This window comes from Nerophis ophidion, linkage group LG19 (assembly GCF_033978795.1).
Source record: "Nerophis ophidion isolate RoL-2023_Sa linkage group LG19, RoL_Noph_v1.0, whole genome shotgun sequence".
Lineage (NCBI taxonomy): Eukaryota > Metazoa > Chordata > Actinopteri > Syngnathiformes > Syngnathidae > Nerophis > Nerophis ophidion.
In genome coordinates this window covers 46,932,724-46,949,788 of record NC_084629.1, presented here as the reverse complement: position 1 = coordinate 46,949,788, position 17,065 = coordinate 46,932,724, and the positions used below count along the sequence as shown (strand labels likewise).

The 17,065-nt window shown below is 37.6% G+C and overlaps 1 protein-coding gene across 5 annotated transcripts in view; it reads right to left on the bottom strand.

Moving 5' to 3' along the window:
* The window catches only part of LOC133538482 (dedicator of cytokinesis protein 9-like), a 304,828-nt gene that overhangs the window by 82,570 nt on the left and 205,193 nt on the right, over positions 1–17,065 (bottom strand). For all 5 annotated transcript variants that reach the window (XM_061880143.1, XM_061880142.1, XM_061880141.1 and 2 more), the window contains exons 24-32: positions 14,894–15,009; positions 12,319–12,388; positions 12,115–12,240; positions 11,966–12,037; positions 5,794–5,940; positions 5,623–5,706; positions 3,844–3,955; positions 2,182–2,360; positions 265–381 (exon numbers count right to left, since the gene is read on the bottom strand). In XM_061880143.1, coding sequence (XP_061736127.1) covers positions 265–381; positions 2,182–2,360; positions 3,844–3,955; positions 5,623–5,706; positions 5,794–5,940; positions 11,966–12,037; positions 12,115–12,240; positions 12,319–12,388; positions 14,894–15,009 — 1,023 coding nt within the window. The remainder of the gene's footprint in view (positions 1–264; positions 382–2,181; positions 2,361–3,843; positions 3,956–5,622; positions 5,707–5,793; positions 5,941–11,965; positions 12,038–12,114; positions 12,241–12,318; positions 12,389–14,893; positions 15,010–17,065) is intronic.

Sequence of the window (17,065 nt, the reverse complement as noted above, 5' to 3'; positions counted from 1 at the left end):
CTCCCTGCTGTTTTTCTTGGGAATTATTTCTTCTTCCTCTATTTGTAACCAGATTTGTTACTCCCTTGTATTACCACTTGCACCGCCACATTTGCACCACAGCTAATGCTAGCCATGTCACTACCTCTCTGCTCGGCGAGGGCGTATGACGTTGCAATAGCTCAAAAGGTGACCAACACCATCGTCAGACATTCAGGTGTGGCTACCTTTGTGGGCGGTGATTGTCAAAATAAACCAACATTTATTGAAAAGCGACACACTTACATTGTGACAATTGTTCATTGTGAAGGGCGTCACTTCCTTCACGTTCAGCCTGTTGACGTTCTCTTGAAGCAAAGCAAACAGGGGCAAGTAGAGCGTTGCCAACCTCGCTTGTTGACTCTAAAATACAAACAAACAAAAAAACCCACATCAATCTATTAGCAGAATTTTTCCAACAATATCTGACACCTACTTTATTTCCAAACCCCGTTTCCATATGAGTTGGGGAATTGTGTTAGATGTAAATATAAACAGAATACAATGATTTGCAAATCCTTTTCAACCCATATTCAGTTGAATATGCTACAAAGACAACATATTTGATGTTCAAACTCATAAACTTTTTTTTTTTGCAAATGATCATTAACTTTAGAATTTGATGCCAGCAACACGTGACAAAGAAGTTGGGAAAGGTGACAATAAATACTGATAAAGTGGAGGAATGCTCATCAAACACTTATTTGGAACATCCCACAGGTGTGCAGGCTAATTGGGAACAGGTGGGTGCCATGATTGGCTATAAAAACAGCTTCCCAAAAAATGCTCAGTCTTTCACAAGAAAGGATGGGGCGAGGTACACCCCTTTGTCCACAACTGCGTGAGCAAATAGTCAAACAGTTTAAGAACAACCTTTCTCAAAGTGACATTGCAAGAAATTTAGGGATTTCAACATCTACGCTCCATAATATCATCAAAAGGTTCAGAGAATCTGGAGAAATCACTCCACGTAAGCGGCATGGCCGGAAACCAACATTGAATGACCGTGACCTTCCATCCCTCAGACGGCACTGTATCAAAAAACGACATCAATCTCTAAAGGATATCACCACATGGGCTCAGGAACACTTCAGAAAACCACTGTCACTAAATACAGTTTGTCGCTACATCTGTAAGTGCAAGTTAAAGCTCTACTATGCAAAGCCAAAGCCATTTATCAACAACATCCAGAAACGCCGCCGGCTTCTCTGGGCCCGATATCATCTAAGATGGACTGATGCAAAGTGGAAAAGTGTTCTGTGGTCTGACGAGTCCACATTTCAAATTGTTTTTGGAAATATTTGACATCGTGTCATCCAGACCAAAGGGGAAGCGAACCATCCAGACTGTTATCGACGCAAAGTTGAAAAGCCAGCATGTGTGATGGTATGGGGGTGCATTAATGCCCAAGGCATGGGTAACTTACACATCTGTGAAGGCACCATTAATGCTGAAAGGTACATACAGGTTTTGGAACAACATATGCTGCCATCTAAGCGCCGTCTTTTTCATGGACGCCCCTGCTTATTTCAGCAAGACAATGCCAAGCCACATTCAGCACGTGTTACAACAGCGTGGTTTCGCAGTAAAAGAGTACGGGTACTTTCCTGGCCTGCCTGCAGTCCAGACCTGTCTCCCATCAAAAATGTGTGGCGCATTATGAAGCGTAAAATACGACAGCGGAGACCCCGGACTGTTGAAGGACTGAAGCTCTACATAAAACAAGAATGGGAAAGAATTCCACTTTCAAAGCTTCAACAATTAGTTTCCTCAGTTCCCAAACATTTATTGAGTGTTGTTAAAAGAAAAGGTGATGTAACACAGTGGTGAACATGCCCTTTCCCAACTACTTTGGCACGTGTTGCAGCCATGAAATTCTAAAGTTACATATTATTTGCAACAAAAAAAAAAACAAAGTTTATGAGTTTGAACATGAAATATGTTGTCTTTGTAGCATATTCAACTGAATATGGCTTGAAAAGGATTTGCAAATCATTGTATTCTGTTTATATTTACATCTAACACAATTTCCCAACTCATATGGAAACAGGGTTTGTATATCGGAATCGGTAAATAAGATTTGGACAATATCGGAATATAGACAAAAAGCCCTTATCGTCCATCTGAACTGAACAAGCGCAAAAGAAAGATGGCGGCCCTTACTTTGGTGGAGTAGCGGTCATCAAACGTGTGCTTTATCATCAGGTTCTTTAAGACCTGGATGGCAATTTGTCGGATTTCCCTGAACTCCTGCAGAGCTGCGCTGACCTCCCGCAGAAGCAGACCAACCAGGAAGTGGTTTTTGCAGAAGTCATCGGTCAGCGAGTAGTCCAGCTGGAGGTCTGAGGGCAGACGTGGAGGAACATGAGATCAGGACACATGAAACTACCCATGCATGCAAATAAAATATTCCTCATCTCACCCCCCCAAAAAAAGGTATAACTATGGAATAAGTAATTAATTTTTAGTGGTGTAAAAAACACACTTCTATATACCGATCAGAACTGTTTCTAAAAATTCATTATTTTAAAGAAAAATGTCCTTCGGTTTAATCCAGTGCACTTCGACCCAATCAATTAAAGACATAATATTGAAAAAAAGCATGTTAAAACCTGGCCATTATATCCTTCAACTACATTATGGCCGGTAGGGCTAAATAAACCACAAATTAGTAAAATAAATGTCAGAATAATTGTATCAAAGTTATCACAAAACTTTGTGTTACATTGAGTTCAGCTCGCCCTGCGAGAGGACAAAAACTGTCTTTGATCCTGCCAAGCAGAAGGCTTGTAAAACTCCACTGTGCAGGATGGGAAGCGACATGAAGGCGTCGGTTTCTTTCGTCTATTATAAGCCACAGGAAGATTTTGTCTTGACACGAGATCTACAAAGCAAAGAGGAGGCAGGGCCTGACCTTCTTCTAGGCACCTTCTCTTTGAACTGTTTTGTAACTAAAGGCATGGCTGTTTACGACCCCCCTCCCTTAGAAACAGCTGCTGCTATGTAATCAGGGAAAGTCCAAATAAAAGGGGAGGCGTGGTACAAGAATACAGCCCAGACGTTTCTCCTCAATTGAGCCAAATTTAATTCCGTTTCTGTTTTATTCCTTGCTTCTTGTCTTGTTTAATAGATTTTATCGGTGTTTGAACCTGACGGTAAATCTATTTATTTTCCGGCTAAAAACTTTTAAATCAAAATGTGAAAAAGAAGCCCCTCAGTGATTAAAATGGGGGGGATTGTCGGTGTTATAGTGGGTTGCTGTTCTTCACTAGCAGTGATTATTGTGGACAAACAGGCAAAAATCATACAAATAAACATGTAACCCATTCACTGTCATCCAATTAGAAAGTTCTACTGGCTCTTTAATACTGAATTTGCATGCAAGGTTTCCAATAACATCCTTAATAGTTTGAAAAAATTAACTCTGCAACTTAGAAAGCAGGTGCAACATTTATAACACAGAAGTTTTTCATCACAAAAATAAATACCAAATGAAGCTTAAGTATTTTTAATTGGTCGGGATTTGATTTATTTGGCTGCATTCACTTCAATTAAACATCAGAAGATTGAATTTAGATTTAAAATTTTTTTTTTGTCTTGCAAGGTTGATCGTTTTGAAGTATCCCAACATGCAAGCAGCAAACACGTCACCTACCTACTGGAGTATCGTATGACTCCACTGTATCATAAGGAGATAATAAAGATACATGACAAAGGAAATGAGGAAACAAAAACAGGAAGGTGAAAGTCAGGAATTGCATGAAAATAAAAACTAAAATATTTGCTGTGCAAGACTTCATACGTGAGGACATGCAACCCACTCACCCTGGAATCTTAGTATCCGCCCCTTTCCAAAAGGTATTGGCAGGTTTAAAGGGACATAGTGCTCGTGGTTGCACACAACACGCAGGAACTCAAACTTGAACTCGAACAGTGTCTGTGTGAAAATAATAGTAAACTAAATAAATAATCACAATAATGTCATCGAATTCGACGTTACAAACTTGAATGCACTTAAAGAAGATTAAACACCAGAGTACATACAAACCCTGTTTCCATATGAGTTGGGAAATTGTGTTAGATGTAAATATAAACAGAATACAATGATTTGCAAATCCTTTTCAACCCATATTCAGTTGAATATGCTACAAAGACAACATATTTGATGTTCTAACTCATAAACTTTTGTTTTTTTTTGCAATTAATAATTAACTTAGAATTTCGTGGCTGCAACACGTGCCAAAGTAGTTGGGAAAGGGCATGTTCACCACTGTGTTACATCACCTTTTCTTTTAACAACACTCAATAAACGTTTGGGAACTGAGGAAACTAATTGTTGAAGCTTTGAAAGTGGAATTCTTTCCCATTCTTGTTTTATGTAGAGCTTCAGTCCTTCAACAGTCCGGGGTCTCCGCTGTCGTATTTTACACTTCATAATGCACCACACATTTTCCATGGGAGACAGGTCTGGACCGCATGCGGGCCAGGAAAGTACCTGCACTCTTTTTTTACGAAGCCACGCTGTTGTAACAAGTGCTAAATGTGGCTTGACATTGTCTTGCTGAAATAAGCAGGGGCGTCCATGAAACAGACGGCGCTTAGATGGCAGCATATGTTGTTCCAAAACCTGTATGTACCTTTCAGCATTAATGGTGCCTTCACAGACGTGTAAGTTACCCATGTCTTGGGCAGTAATGCACCCCCATACCATCACACATGCTGGCTTTTCAACTTTGCGTCGATAACAGTCTGGATGGTTCGCTTCCCCAGTGTCAAATATTTCCAAAAACAATTTGTAATGTGGACTCGTCAGACCACAGAACACTTTTCCACTTTGCATCAGTTCATCGTAGGTGAACTCGGCCTTAGAGAAGCCGGCAGCATTTCTGGATGTTGTTGATAAATGGCTTTCGCTTTGCATAGTAGAGCTTTAACTTGCACTTACAGATGTAGCGGCCAACTGTATTTAGTGACAGTGGTTTTCTGAAGTGTTCCTGAGCCCATGTGGTGATATCCTTTATAGATTGATGTTGGTTTTTGATACAGTGCCGTCTGAGGGATGGAAGGTCACGGTCATTCAATGTTGGTTTCCGGCCATGCTGCTTACGTGGAGTGATTTCTGCAGATTCTCTGAACCTTTTGATGATATTATGGAGCGTAGATGTTGAAATCCCTAAATTTCTTGCAATGTCACTTTGAGAAAGGTTGTTCTTAAACTGTTTGACTATTTGCTCACACAGTTGTGGACAAAGGGGTGTACCTCGCCCCATCCTTTCTTGTGAAAGACTGAGCATTTTTTGGGAAGCTGTTTTTATACCCAACTTTATCAGTATTTATTGCCACCTTTCCCAACTTCTTTGTCACGTGTTGCTGGCATCAACTTCAAAGTTAATGATTACTTGCAAAACAAAAAAAGTTTATCAGTTTGAACATCAAATATGTTGTCTTTGTAGCATATTCAACTGAATATGGCTTGAAAAGGATTTGCAAATCATTGTATTCTGTTTATATTTACATCTAACACAATTTCCCAACTCATATGGAAACAGGCTTTGTAATCAATGTAGTATTTATACATGTTCTGACATAAGAGATACATTCTACCTTGGGGTCTCCAGGCATGAAACAGTTCATGTAGTTGTTGATCTGTTTGAACACAAAACCTCGGTCCATCAGGGTGAAGCAGCGCTGCAGAGGGACAAAAAGTGACGATGTCAATATTTATGAAAAATACATAATTGGGTGGTTTGATCCATGGCAAAATTCTACGCCAACCTTGATGAAAACTGCCAGGCTGTGGTTGGCGTTCCTGGCGGCGTCCAGGTTGTCCTTGTACTTCTGAGTGATGTGAGGCATCATCATGTTGACCACGGTCTCCACCGTGTGATGAAAGGATGCTGAGAAGCGCTGGTTGCGGGATTGCTGGTGGGGACAACCAGGCGTGAAGACTTTAGACATGATGGAACGGCAAATGTGGTCATCAGTTTCAGTTCCTTGTCCCAATACTTTTGTCCATATGCTATAGTACAGTCTTCTTCAACCACTGTGCCGCGCCAAGAGATACAGTCTGTTGTGCTGTGGGAGATTATCTAATTAGGGACCGAGGACCCTATTGTATATCCAAGGTTTTATTATTATTATACCACCACCTCTTTGAGCTGTAATTTGACCCCCTTAACATGCTTCAAAACTCACCAAATTAAACACACACATCAGGACTGGTGAAAATTGAGATCTAATCAAAAAAACAAAACTCAAAATTGTGTTCTGAACACAGACAAAACTGCTTGTAACTTCCGTTAGGAATATCGTAGAAACATGAAACAAAAAACTCTATGTAGGTCTGACTTTGACCTAGATTTCATACATTGACATTCTTCAGCAAAAATCAACAGGAAGTTGGCAAAACAAAAGATTCCTAAAAAAATTTCATTTTTGCCTCTTTGAGCTGTAATTTGACCCGCTTAAAATGCTTCAAAACTCACCAAACTCGACACACACATCAGGACTCATAAAAATTGCAATCTAATAAAAAAACAACCCAAAACTCAAAATTGCGCTCTAGCGCTCCCTAGGAATAAAACACTGACAAAACTGATCTTGGGAAGAAAACAGACAACACTGCTTGTAACTTTCAGTAGGAATGTCGTAGAGACATGAAACAAAAACCTCTATGTAGGTCTCACTTAGACCTAAATTTCATTCATTGACATCCTTCAGCAAAAATCAACAGGAAGTTGGCAATTACCCCTTCAAAACAAAAGTTTCGTAAAAACCCGTCACCTTTTTTCAAACATTATCTCCTCTGAGCGCGTTTGCTGTGTCGGCTTCAAACTACCACAGGAGAGAGATTGAACCCTTCTGGGTCATCATTGTCACCGACGTCCCACTGGGTGTGAGTTTTCTTTGCCCTTATGTGGGCCTACCGAGGATGTCGTAGTGGTTTGTGCAGCCCTTTGAGACACTAGTGATTTAGGGCAATATAAGTAAATATTGATTGATTGATTAAAAGTTGACGAAAGAGTTTTTCTAACTGCTCCGGTTTTGATTTTACGAGCCTTCAAAGAACCGCTGCGCTGATGCTGCTGCGCTGCTGCCGTCTCAAGACGGCCGCTTGAAAGCAGGAAGCACCAGCGTGACCACACAATGCAGAGAAGGTAGGTATTGTGCAGGTAAAGATATGTTGACTGTGTGAATGAAGGAGGCACCAGTTTGACCCCAGGATACAGAGAAAGTAGGTAACGTGCAGGTAAAGATATGTTGTCTAGGTGATGGCAGGAAGCACCAGCATGTATGGGTGAAAGAAGGAGGCACCAGTTTGACACCAGGATACAGAGAAGGTAGGTAATGTGCAAGTAAAGATATGTTGACTGTGTGAAAGAAGGAGGCACCTGTTTGACACCAGGATACAGAGAAGGTAGGTAATGTGCAGGTAAAGATATGTTGTCTGGGTGATGGCAGGAAGCACCAGCATGTATGGGTGAAAGAAAGAGGCACCAGTGTGACCCCAGGATGCAGGGAAGGTAGGTAACGTGCAGGTAAAGATATGTTGAATAAGTAAAGGCAGGAAACACCAGCAAAAGTCGGTCCCATCCATCACATCTTGCAGCTTTAATTTCACCTATTTTTGTGACAAATATATAAATAGGTCGTGAGTTCAAACCCCGGCCGAGTCATACCAAAGACTATAAAAATGGGAGCCATTACCTCCCTGCTTGGTACTCAGCACCAAGGGTTGGAATTTGGGATTAAATCACCTAAAAATAATTCCCGGGCGCGGCCATTGCTGCTGCTCACTGCTCCCCTCACCTCCCAAAGAGTGCTTAAGGGTGATGGGTCAAATGCAGAGAATAATTCCATCACACCTAGTGTGTGTGTGACAATCATTGCTACTTTAATTTAACTTTTAACTTAATCCGTTCCATAATTTAATTCCACATAGTGATATGCTAAAGGTTTTAAGTGTTGTACGTGCAAACAAATGTTTTAAATTTGATGTTCCTCTAAGGCGGGGGTCTCTGGAGCTCTTTCAAAAATGTATGAAAAATGGAAAAAGATGAAGGGCAAAAATATATTTTTTGTTTTAATATAGTTTCTGTAGGAGGACAAACATGACACAAACCTCCCTAATTATTATAAAGCACAATGTTTATATTAAACATGCTTCACGGAGTCGTGTATTTGGCGAGCGCCGTTTTGTCCTACTAATTTTGGCGGTCCTTGAACTCACCGTGGTTTGTTTACATGTATAACTTTCTCCGACTTTCTAAGACGTGTTTTATGCCACTTCTTTTTCCGTCTCATTTTGTCCACCAAACTTTTAACGCTGCGCATGAATGCACAAAGGTGAGTTTTGTTGATGTTATTGACTTGTGTGGAGTGCTAATCAGACATATTTGGTCGCTGCAAGCTAATCGATGCTAACATGCTATTTAGGCTAGCTGTATGTACATATTGCATCATTATGCCTCATTTTAGCTATATTTGAGCTCATTTAGTTTCCTTTAAGTCCTCTTTATTCAATTTATGTCTCATAACACACTATCTGTATGTAATATGGCTTTTAAATGTAAATGATAAAAAGGATATATTTATTTATTTTAAATTTTTTTTGCGGCTCCAGACAGATTTGTTTTTGTATTTTTGGTCCAATTTGGCCCTTTCAACATTTTTGGTTGCCGACCCCTGTTCTAAGGTTACATTTCTCCTCTTTTGTTGAGAAGAATTGTTGCACATTCTCGGCTAGCAGGTTATAGTTTGTTTTGTGTATAATTTCAGCTGTTTGCAAATGCACCAAATCGTTAAATTTCAAAATGTTTGATTCAATAAATAAAATGTTTGCATGTTCTCTATATCCAACTTTATGTATTATTATAATTGATCTTTTATGTGACACAGTGAGTGAATGATGTGCACATTTGTAATTATTTCCCCATGTTTAACACTAGCGAGCAGTAGAGAATATGAAGTGATTTTTGGTCGAGAAGTTGTTTTGCTTTATTAATCTTTGACGTGTTTCTTGCTACTTTATGTTGTGTATTTTTTACATGAGATTTCCAGTTCAATTCATCATCTGTTGTTACACACAAAAATGTGTTTTCTTTTACCTTTTCAATGTCTGCTCCGTCTATTTGTATTTGTGTTCGACTTTCTCTTCTACTGTTACCAAACAGACATGCACTGCAAAAACTGAAATCTAAGTAAGATGAAATATCTGATAAGATAAATCTTCTTAGTAAGCAGATTTTAGGTTAGAGTGTTTTACTTGTTTTAAGTGTTTTGGTCCTAAATGATCTCAGTAAGATATTACAGCTTGTTGCTGAGATGTGATGACCTATATTGAGTAAAACATGCTTGAAACTAGAATATCAAGTGTTGCAAAGATGTGTCATCAACACTCACAAGTATAAAACTACTTTTTTAAAGTAATCATTTCTTTATTTCAAGCATGAAAAAAAAATCATGATGCCGATCGCATATCATGATGTCAAGATAATGGCACTAGCATTTACTTGATGTAAGAATATTTTTCAACATATTGAGCAAAAAGGCCTCTTTTTTTCTACCAAGAAAAGTGCACTTGTTATTAGTGAGAATATACTTATTTTAAGGTATTTTTGGGTTCATTGAGGTTGGCTATTTTTTCTTGTTTTGGAAAGTCTTGACAAGCCCAATCTTCTTGTTCTATTGGCAGATAATTTTGCTTAGTTCAAATAAAATATTCCAAATTTTGCCATTTTTTTCTTGTTTTGGAAAGTCTTGACAACCAAAATTTTCTTGTTCTATTGGCAGATAATTTTGCTTAGTTCAAATAAAATACCCCTAATTTTTGTATTATTTTTTTTTGGAAAGTCTTGACAAGCCGAATTGTCTTGTTCTATTTGCAGATCATTTTGCTTAATTCAAATAAAATACCTCTATTTTTATTTTAATTTTTTTTCTTGTTTCGGAACGTCTTCACAAGCAAAATATTCTTGTTCTATTGGCAGATAATTTTGCTTACTTCAAAAATACCCCTAATTTTTGTAATTTTTTTTCCTGTTTTGGAAAGTCTTAACAAGCTAAATTTTTTTGTTCTATTAGCAGATACTTTTGCTTAGTTCAAATAAAATACCTCTATTTTTATTTTTTTTCTTGTTTTGAAAAGTCTTGACAAGCTAAATTTTCTTGTTCTATTGGCAGATAATTTTGCTTACTTCAAATAAAATACCCCTCATTTTTGTATTTTTTTTCCTGATTTGGAAAGTCTTGACAAGCCGAATTTTCTTGTTCTATTATCAGATAATTTTGCTTAGTTCAAATAAAATACGCCTAATTTTTTTTTTTTCTGAGTGTGAATGTTGTCTGTCTGTCTGTGTTGGCCCTGTGATGAGGTGGCGACTTGTCCAGGGTGTACACTGCCTTCGCCTGATTGTAGCTGAGATAGGCACTAGCGCACCCCGCGACCCCAAAGGGAATAAGCGGTAGTAAATGGATGGATGGATTAGAACAGATGACAGCCAAATGGATTTTGCTGTTTTTTTGTTCTATTGGCAGATAATTTTGCTTACTTCAAATAAAATACCCCTCATTTTTGTATTTTTTTTTCTTGTTTTGCAAAGTCTTGACAAGCCGAATTTTCTTGTTCTATTTACAGATAATTTTGCTCATTTTAAATGAAATACCCCTCCTTTTTTTTTTTTTTTCTTGTTTTGGAAAGTCTTGACAAGCCAAATTTTTTTGTTCTATTGACAGATAATTTTGTTTACTTCAAATAAAATACCCCTAATTTTTGTATTTTTTTTTTCTTGTTTCGGAAAGTCTTGACAAGCTGAATTTTCTTGTTCTATTGGAAAATAATTGTTCTTTGTTAAAAAAAAAATACCCCTATTTTTTTTGTTTATTTTGTTTTGGAAAGTCTTGACAAGCCAAATTTTCTTTTTGTATTGGCAGATAATTTTGCTTAGTTTAAATAAAATACCTCTATTTTTATTTTTTTTCTTGTTTTGCAAAGTCTTGACAAGCAAAATGTTCTTGTTCTATTAGCAGATAATTTTGCTTCATTCAAATAAAATACCCCTCATTTTTGCATTTTTTTTTTCGTGGAAAGTCTTGACAAGTCACATTGTCTTGTTCTATTGGCAGATAATTTTGCTTACTTCAAATTAAATACCCCTAAATTTGTATTTTTTTTTCTTGTTTCGGAAAGTCTTAACGAGCTGAATTTTCTTGTTCTATTAGAAAATAATTTTGCTTAGTCAAAAAAAAACCCCCTGATTTGTTTTGTTTTGTTTTTGTTTTGGAAAGTCTTGACAAGCCGAATTTTCTTGTTCTATTGACACATAATTTTGCTTAGATCAAATAAAACATCCCAGATTTTTTTTTTCTTGTTTTGGAAAGTCTTGACAAGCAAAATGTTGTTGTTCTATTGACAGATAATTTTGCTTACTTCAAATAAAATATCCCTAATTTTTGTATTTTTTTTTCCTGTTTTGGAAAGTCTTGACAAGCTGAATTTTCTTGTTCTATTGGAAAATAATTTTGCTTAATTAAAAAAAAAATTAGGAGTATTTTACTCCTAATTTAAATTATTTTTCTTGTTTTGGAAAGTCTTGACAGTCCAAATTTTCTTGGTCTATTGGCAGATAATTTTGCTTAATTCAAATAAAATACCCCCAATTTTTGTATTTTTTTTGTTGTGTTTTTGAACCCTGACTTTCTGCAGCGTGGCCTGAGGTTTGCACACACGGGTGTCATTTGAAGACAAACACAAAGATGTGGTTGGTTTATGGCTGGGAATAATGGCAGCAAATTAAACATTAAATCCGGTAAGTGTTTGAGAGTTTGACTGCGGTGCTGCAGCAATCCACAAGACCTGGCATGTTGCAAACTAACAGCCGAGGGACAGGAGCTGTGGTGCAGCAGACGCCTCTGAGTCAACTAGGACTCCACCTCACGGCAAACTTACCTTCACCTTGCAGCTTTCAATCAAGTACTGAGCCATGGACTTGACTAAGGCTTCAAAGAAATACCAGGAGTACTGGATGGAGGAGAGACAAAGAAGAAGGATGCAGGCTTAATGACAGCAATCTCCTTTGCAAAGCAACACTGTATCACCTTGAGGAGCTTGTTGCATGTAAGGAAGTCGGTGGAAGGCTTCAAGATGGCGGTCATGGCTTTAGCCAGCTCCTCGTGCACCTTCCCGGGACTGGAGGCTGTGTGCGGCTCCGTCTTGAAAACAAACTGTAAGACAAATGCTGAGGATGAAAAGGAAGCCTCCAACATAAGAAGTAGAGGAACGTGGAAGAAATGATACTCCACCTTGACGTATGACCTCAGGTAGTGCTCCAGACCCTCCTCATGGCATTGAGCTACGATGTGGATCAGGACTCTGCAAGGGCCATTCAAAAAAGGACCTAAGCGGAGGTCTTTTATGCATACGCACTAAGTCTTGACAAGCCAAATGTTCTTGTTCTGTTGGAAAATAATTTTGCTTCGTTCAAATAAAATATCCCTAGTTTCTGTACTTGTTTTTTTTGTTTTGGAAAGTCTTGACAAGCCAAATTTTCTCTTTCTATGGCAAATAATTTTGCTTAATTAAAATAAAATACCCCTCATTTTTGTATTTTTTTGCTTCTTTTGGAAAGTCTTGACAAGCCTAATTTTCTTGTTCTAGTGGCAGATAATTTTGCTTAGTTCAAATAAAATACCAATAATTTTTCTACTTGTTTTTCTTGTTTTGGAAAGTCTTGACAAGCCGAATTTTCTTGTTCTATTGGCAAATAATTTTGCTTCGTTCAAATAAAATATCCCTAGTTTCTGTACTTGTTTTTTTTGTTTTGGAGAGTCTTGACAAGCCAAATTTTCTTGTTCTATTGGCAAATAATTTTGCTTAATTCAAATAAAATACCCCTCATTTTTGTATTTATTTTTCTTGTTTTGGAAAGTCTTGACAAGCCGAATTTTCTCTTTCTATGGAAAATAATTTTGCTTAGTTCAAAAAAAATATCCCTAATTTTTGTACTTGTTTTTCTTCTTTTGGAAAGTCTTGTCAAGCCGAATTTTCTTGTTCTATTGGCAGATAATTTTGCTAAATTCAAATAAAATACCCCTCATTTTTGTATTTTTTTTCTTCTTTTGGAAAGTCTTGACAAGCCGAATTTTCTTGTTCTATTGGAAAATAATTTTGCTTAGCTCAAATAAAATATCCCTAATTTTTGTACTTGTTTTTTTTGTTTTGGAAAGTCTTGACAAGCCGGATTTTCTTGTGTTTTTGGCAGATAATTTTGCTTAGTTCAAATAAAATACCAATAATTTTTGTACTTTTTTTTTTCCTGTGGAAGGTCTTGACAAGCTGAATTTTCTTGTTCTATTGGAAAATAATTTTGCTTAGTTCAAATAAAATATCCCACATTTTTGTATTTTTTTTCTTGTTTTGGAAAGCCTTGACAAGCCAAATTGTTTTGTTCTGTTGGCAGATAATTTTTGCTTAGTTCAAATACCCCTATTATTTTTTTTGCTCAATATGTTGAAAAACATTCTTTAATTAAGTCAATGCTAGTGCCATTATCTTGTTATAATGATATACACTCGGCATTACAGTTCTTGAAACCAGCAAATTTATACTAAAAACTAGTTTATTGTTGTTAATGGAAAGGCAACAAAACAACCGCTTGTTACTCTCGGGGTCTCCCAGCCGCTCAGGCAAATCATATTGTCCAAAAATGCATTTTTCCATGGACAACATCACTTACTGTACAATGTCTGCTGTCATTAAGATGAAGAATGACTTATAACCCTCAAGAAAAAAGAAGGTGTAACAAACAAAGACCAAGCGTCTTTGTGTCTTTCTCGCCATTTCTGGGTCAAAACTGGATGCCAAAGTTGACCAACTCGTCAGATTATCTCTTCATCCTTCTACTACCCAGATGAGAGGCATTATTTGTGAAATCATCGCGCCAAGTGTGTGCTCTTTCAGATCCCCATATATATATATATATATATATATATATATATATATATATACGTCTTAATTAGATTATCCAGAGAATAGTGCTCGATACCGTGGTATAGCGCAATATATATATATATATGTATATATACATATATATATATATATATAAAACCCGGCCCCCAGCCATTCTTTTTTACTGTAATTTTGATGAGGTGGCGACTTGTCCAGGGTGTACCCCGCCTTCCGCCCGATTGTAGCTGAGATAGGCGCCAGTGCCCCCCGCGACCCCAAAAGGGAATAAGCGGTAGAAAATGGATGGATGGAAATGGATAAATATTTTACCTGAAGGTGCATGAACTATTTCTGTTCAAAATAGTTAGAAATGTCACATGTTAAATGTTTAGATATTAACTGTCAGTTTACTGTACTGTCCTGACTGAACTACTATAGGAGTCCGTCTTTTCTATTGTTTCATTGACAATAAAACTGCAAAGTGTATTTGGCTGTCATCTGTTTTATTTATGAAACACAATTGTGTCTAAGTCATGATTTTTCGGTTCATGCTTGAAATAAGAAATTATTTGTTTAAAAAAATATTTTTTTTTGACACAGCTTTGCCACTCTTGATATTCTAGTTTCAAGCATGTTTTACTCAATATAGGTCATCACATCTCAGCAACAAGCTGTAATATCTTACTGAGATCATTTAAAACACTTAAAACAAGTAAAACACTAACATAAAATCTTCTAAGTGAGAAAAATGATCTTATCAGACAGAAAATAAGCACATATAAGCCTTATTTGAGATATTTAATTTGACTTAGAGTTGAGTTTGTGCAGTGTGGTGTCTGCTGAAGATAAGTACCTGGTGACGTTATTTGAGATATTTAATTTGACTTAGAGTTGAGATGGTGCAGTGTGGTGTCTGCTGAAGATAAGTACCTGGTGACGTTGACCGCCACGTCTTCCTGGCTCGCACTGGTCAGCACCCTGAACAGCTGATTGAGGGTGGTGGGCAGGAACTTGATCATCACATGACTCTCCATGGCGTGCAGACTCTAATGTAAGAGTAGAAAACAAGTACAGTATAATTACTGCCAGCATCCATCCATTACATACACTGCTGATCCTCTGCTGGCGTCAGGGGGGGTTGGGGGGTTGGGGGGTTGACACGGACCGGCAATTTAGGGTCTGGGCCCAGTCAGCTGGTATGTTTTGATTCAGCTACGTCAGTGTTTTTCAACCTTGTCTGAGCCAAGGCACATTTTTTTAGTTGAAAAAAATCTCGAAGCACACCACCGGCAGAAAACATTAAAAAATGAAACTCAGCAGCCGATAGTGACAGTAAAATGTTGTTCTTGCAATTGTTGGACGTGACTTCAAACCATAACCAAGCACTATAGCTCTTGTCTCAAAGTAGGTGTACTGCATACTTGCCAACCTCGAGACCTCCAAATTCTCGATATATATATATATATATATATATATATATATATATATATATGCGTAATCTGTTGAATCACTTAAGTCGCTGAAATCCGAGTCTGAATCCGAGCTAATGTCGCTATATCTTGCTGTGGTATTCCCATTGTTTGTTTACATTGGCAGCACTGTATGACGTCACAGGGAAATGGATAGTGGCATCGCAAATAGCGAAAATTATGCACTTTAAAGCTTTTTTTAGGGATATTCGGGGACTGTTAAAATTTCAAAAAAAATTTCAAAAAATACAACAAGCCACTGGGAACTGATTTTTATTGTTTTTAACCCTTTTGAAATTGTGATAATGTTCCCCTTTAAGGCAAAACATGGAGATATATATGGTGTATCGTGACATGGCCTAAAAATATCGAGATATTTAAAAAAAAGCCGTATCGCCCAGCCTTACCCAGGAACTAAGGGAGTCCAAAACTAACAGAACATAACAAAAACATGCTCCGGACCACGGATCATGACAAAAAACACTGAGCTATGCAGAGCTGGATCACAAATGCCCAAATATCCCATTGCTTGACATAGTAATACAGCAAAATGGAATGATATCAATACAAGGGCGGTACCAGAAATGATTAAAAAGATAACAATGCTTAGTTTGGCCAGTCCTTTAACTTTGTGCTTATTACTGTGGTTTTACACACGGTCAGTGGTTGATACAACACTCCATGAAAATTCCAGACATACGTCATCTAGTTGAGGCACAACTCCACCCCTGCTTGTACAAAAAGTACAAACCCCGTTTCCATATGAGTTGGGAAATTGTGTTAGATGTAAATATAAACAGAATACAATGATTTGCAAATCCTTTTCAAGCCATATTCAGTTGAATATGCTACAAAGACAACATATTTCATGTTCAAACTTATACACATGTTTTTTTTGGGGCAAATAATCATTAACTTTAGAATTTTATGCCAGCAACACGTGACAAAGAAGTTGGGAAAGTTGAGGAATGCTCATCAAACCCTTATTTGGAACATCCCACAGGTGTGCAGGCTAATTGGGAACAGGTGGGTGCCATGATTGGCTATAAAAACAGCTTCCCAAAAAATGCTCAGTCTTTCACAAGAAAGGATGGGGCGAGGTACACCCCTTTGTCCACAACTGTGTGAGCAAATAGTCAAACAGTTTAAGAACAACCTTTCTCAAAGTGACATTGCAAGAAATTTAGGGATTTCAACATCTACGCTCCATAATATCATCAAAAGGTTCAGAGAATCTGGAGAAATCACTCCACGTAAGCGGCATGGCCGGAAACCAACATTGAATGACCGTGACCTTCCATCCCTCAGACGGCACTGTATCAAAAACCGACATCAATCTTTTAAGGATATCACCACATGGGCTCAGGAACACTTCAGAAAACCACTGTCACTAAATACAGTTTGTCGCTACATCTGTAAGTGCAAGTTAAAGCTCTACTATGCAAAGCGAAAGACATTTATCTATCTATTTATATAGCTTCTCTGGGCACGAGAACATCTAAGATGGACTGATGCAAAGTGGAAAAATATTCTGTGGTCTGACGAGTCCACATTTCAAATTGTTTTTGGAAATATATTTGACATGGTGTCCTCCGAACCAAAGGGGAAGCGAACCATCCAGACTGTTATCGAC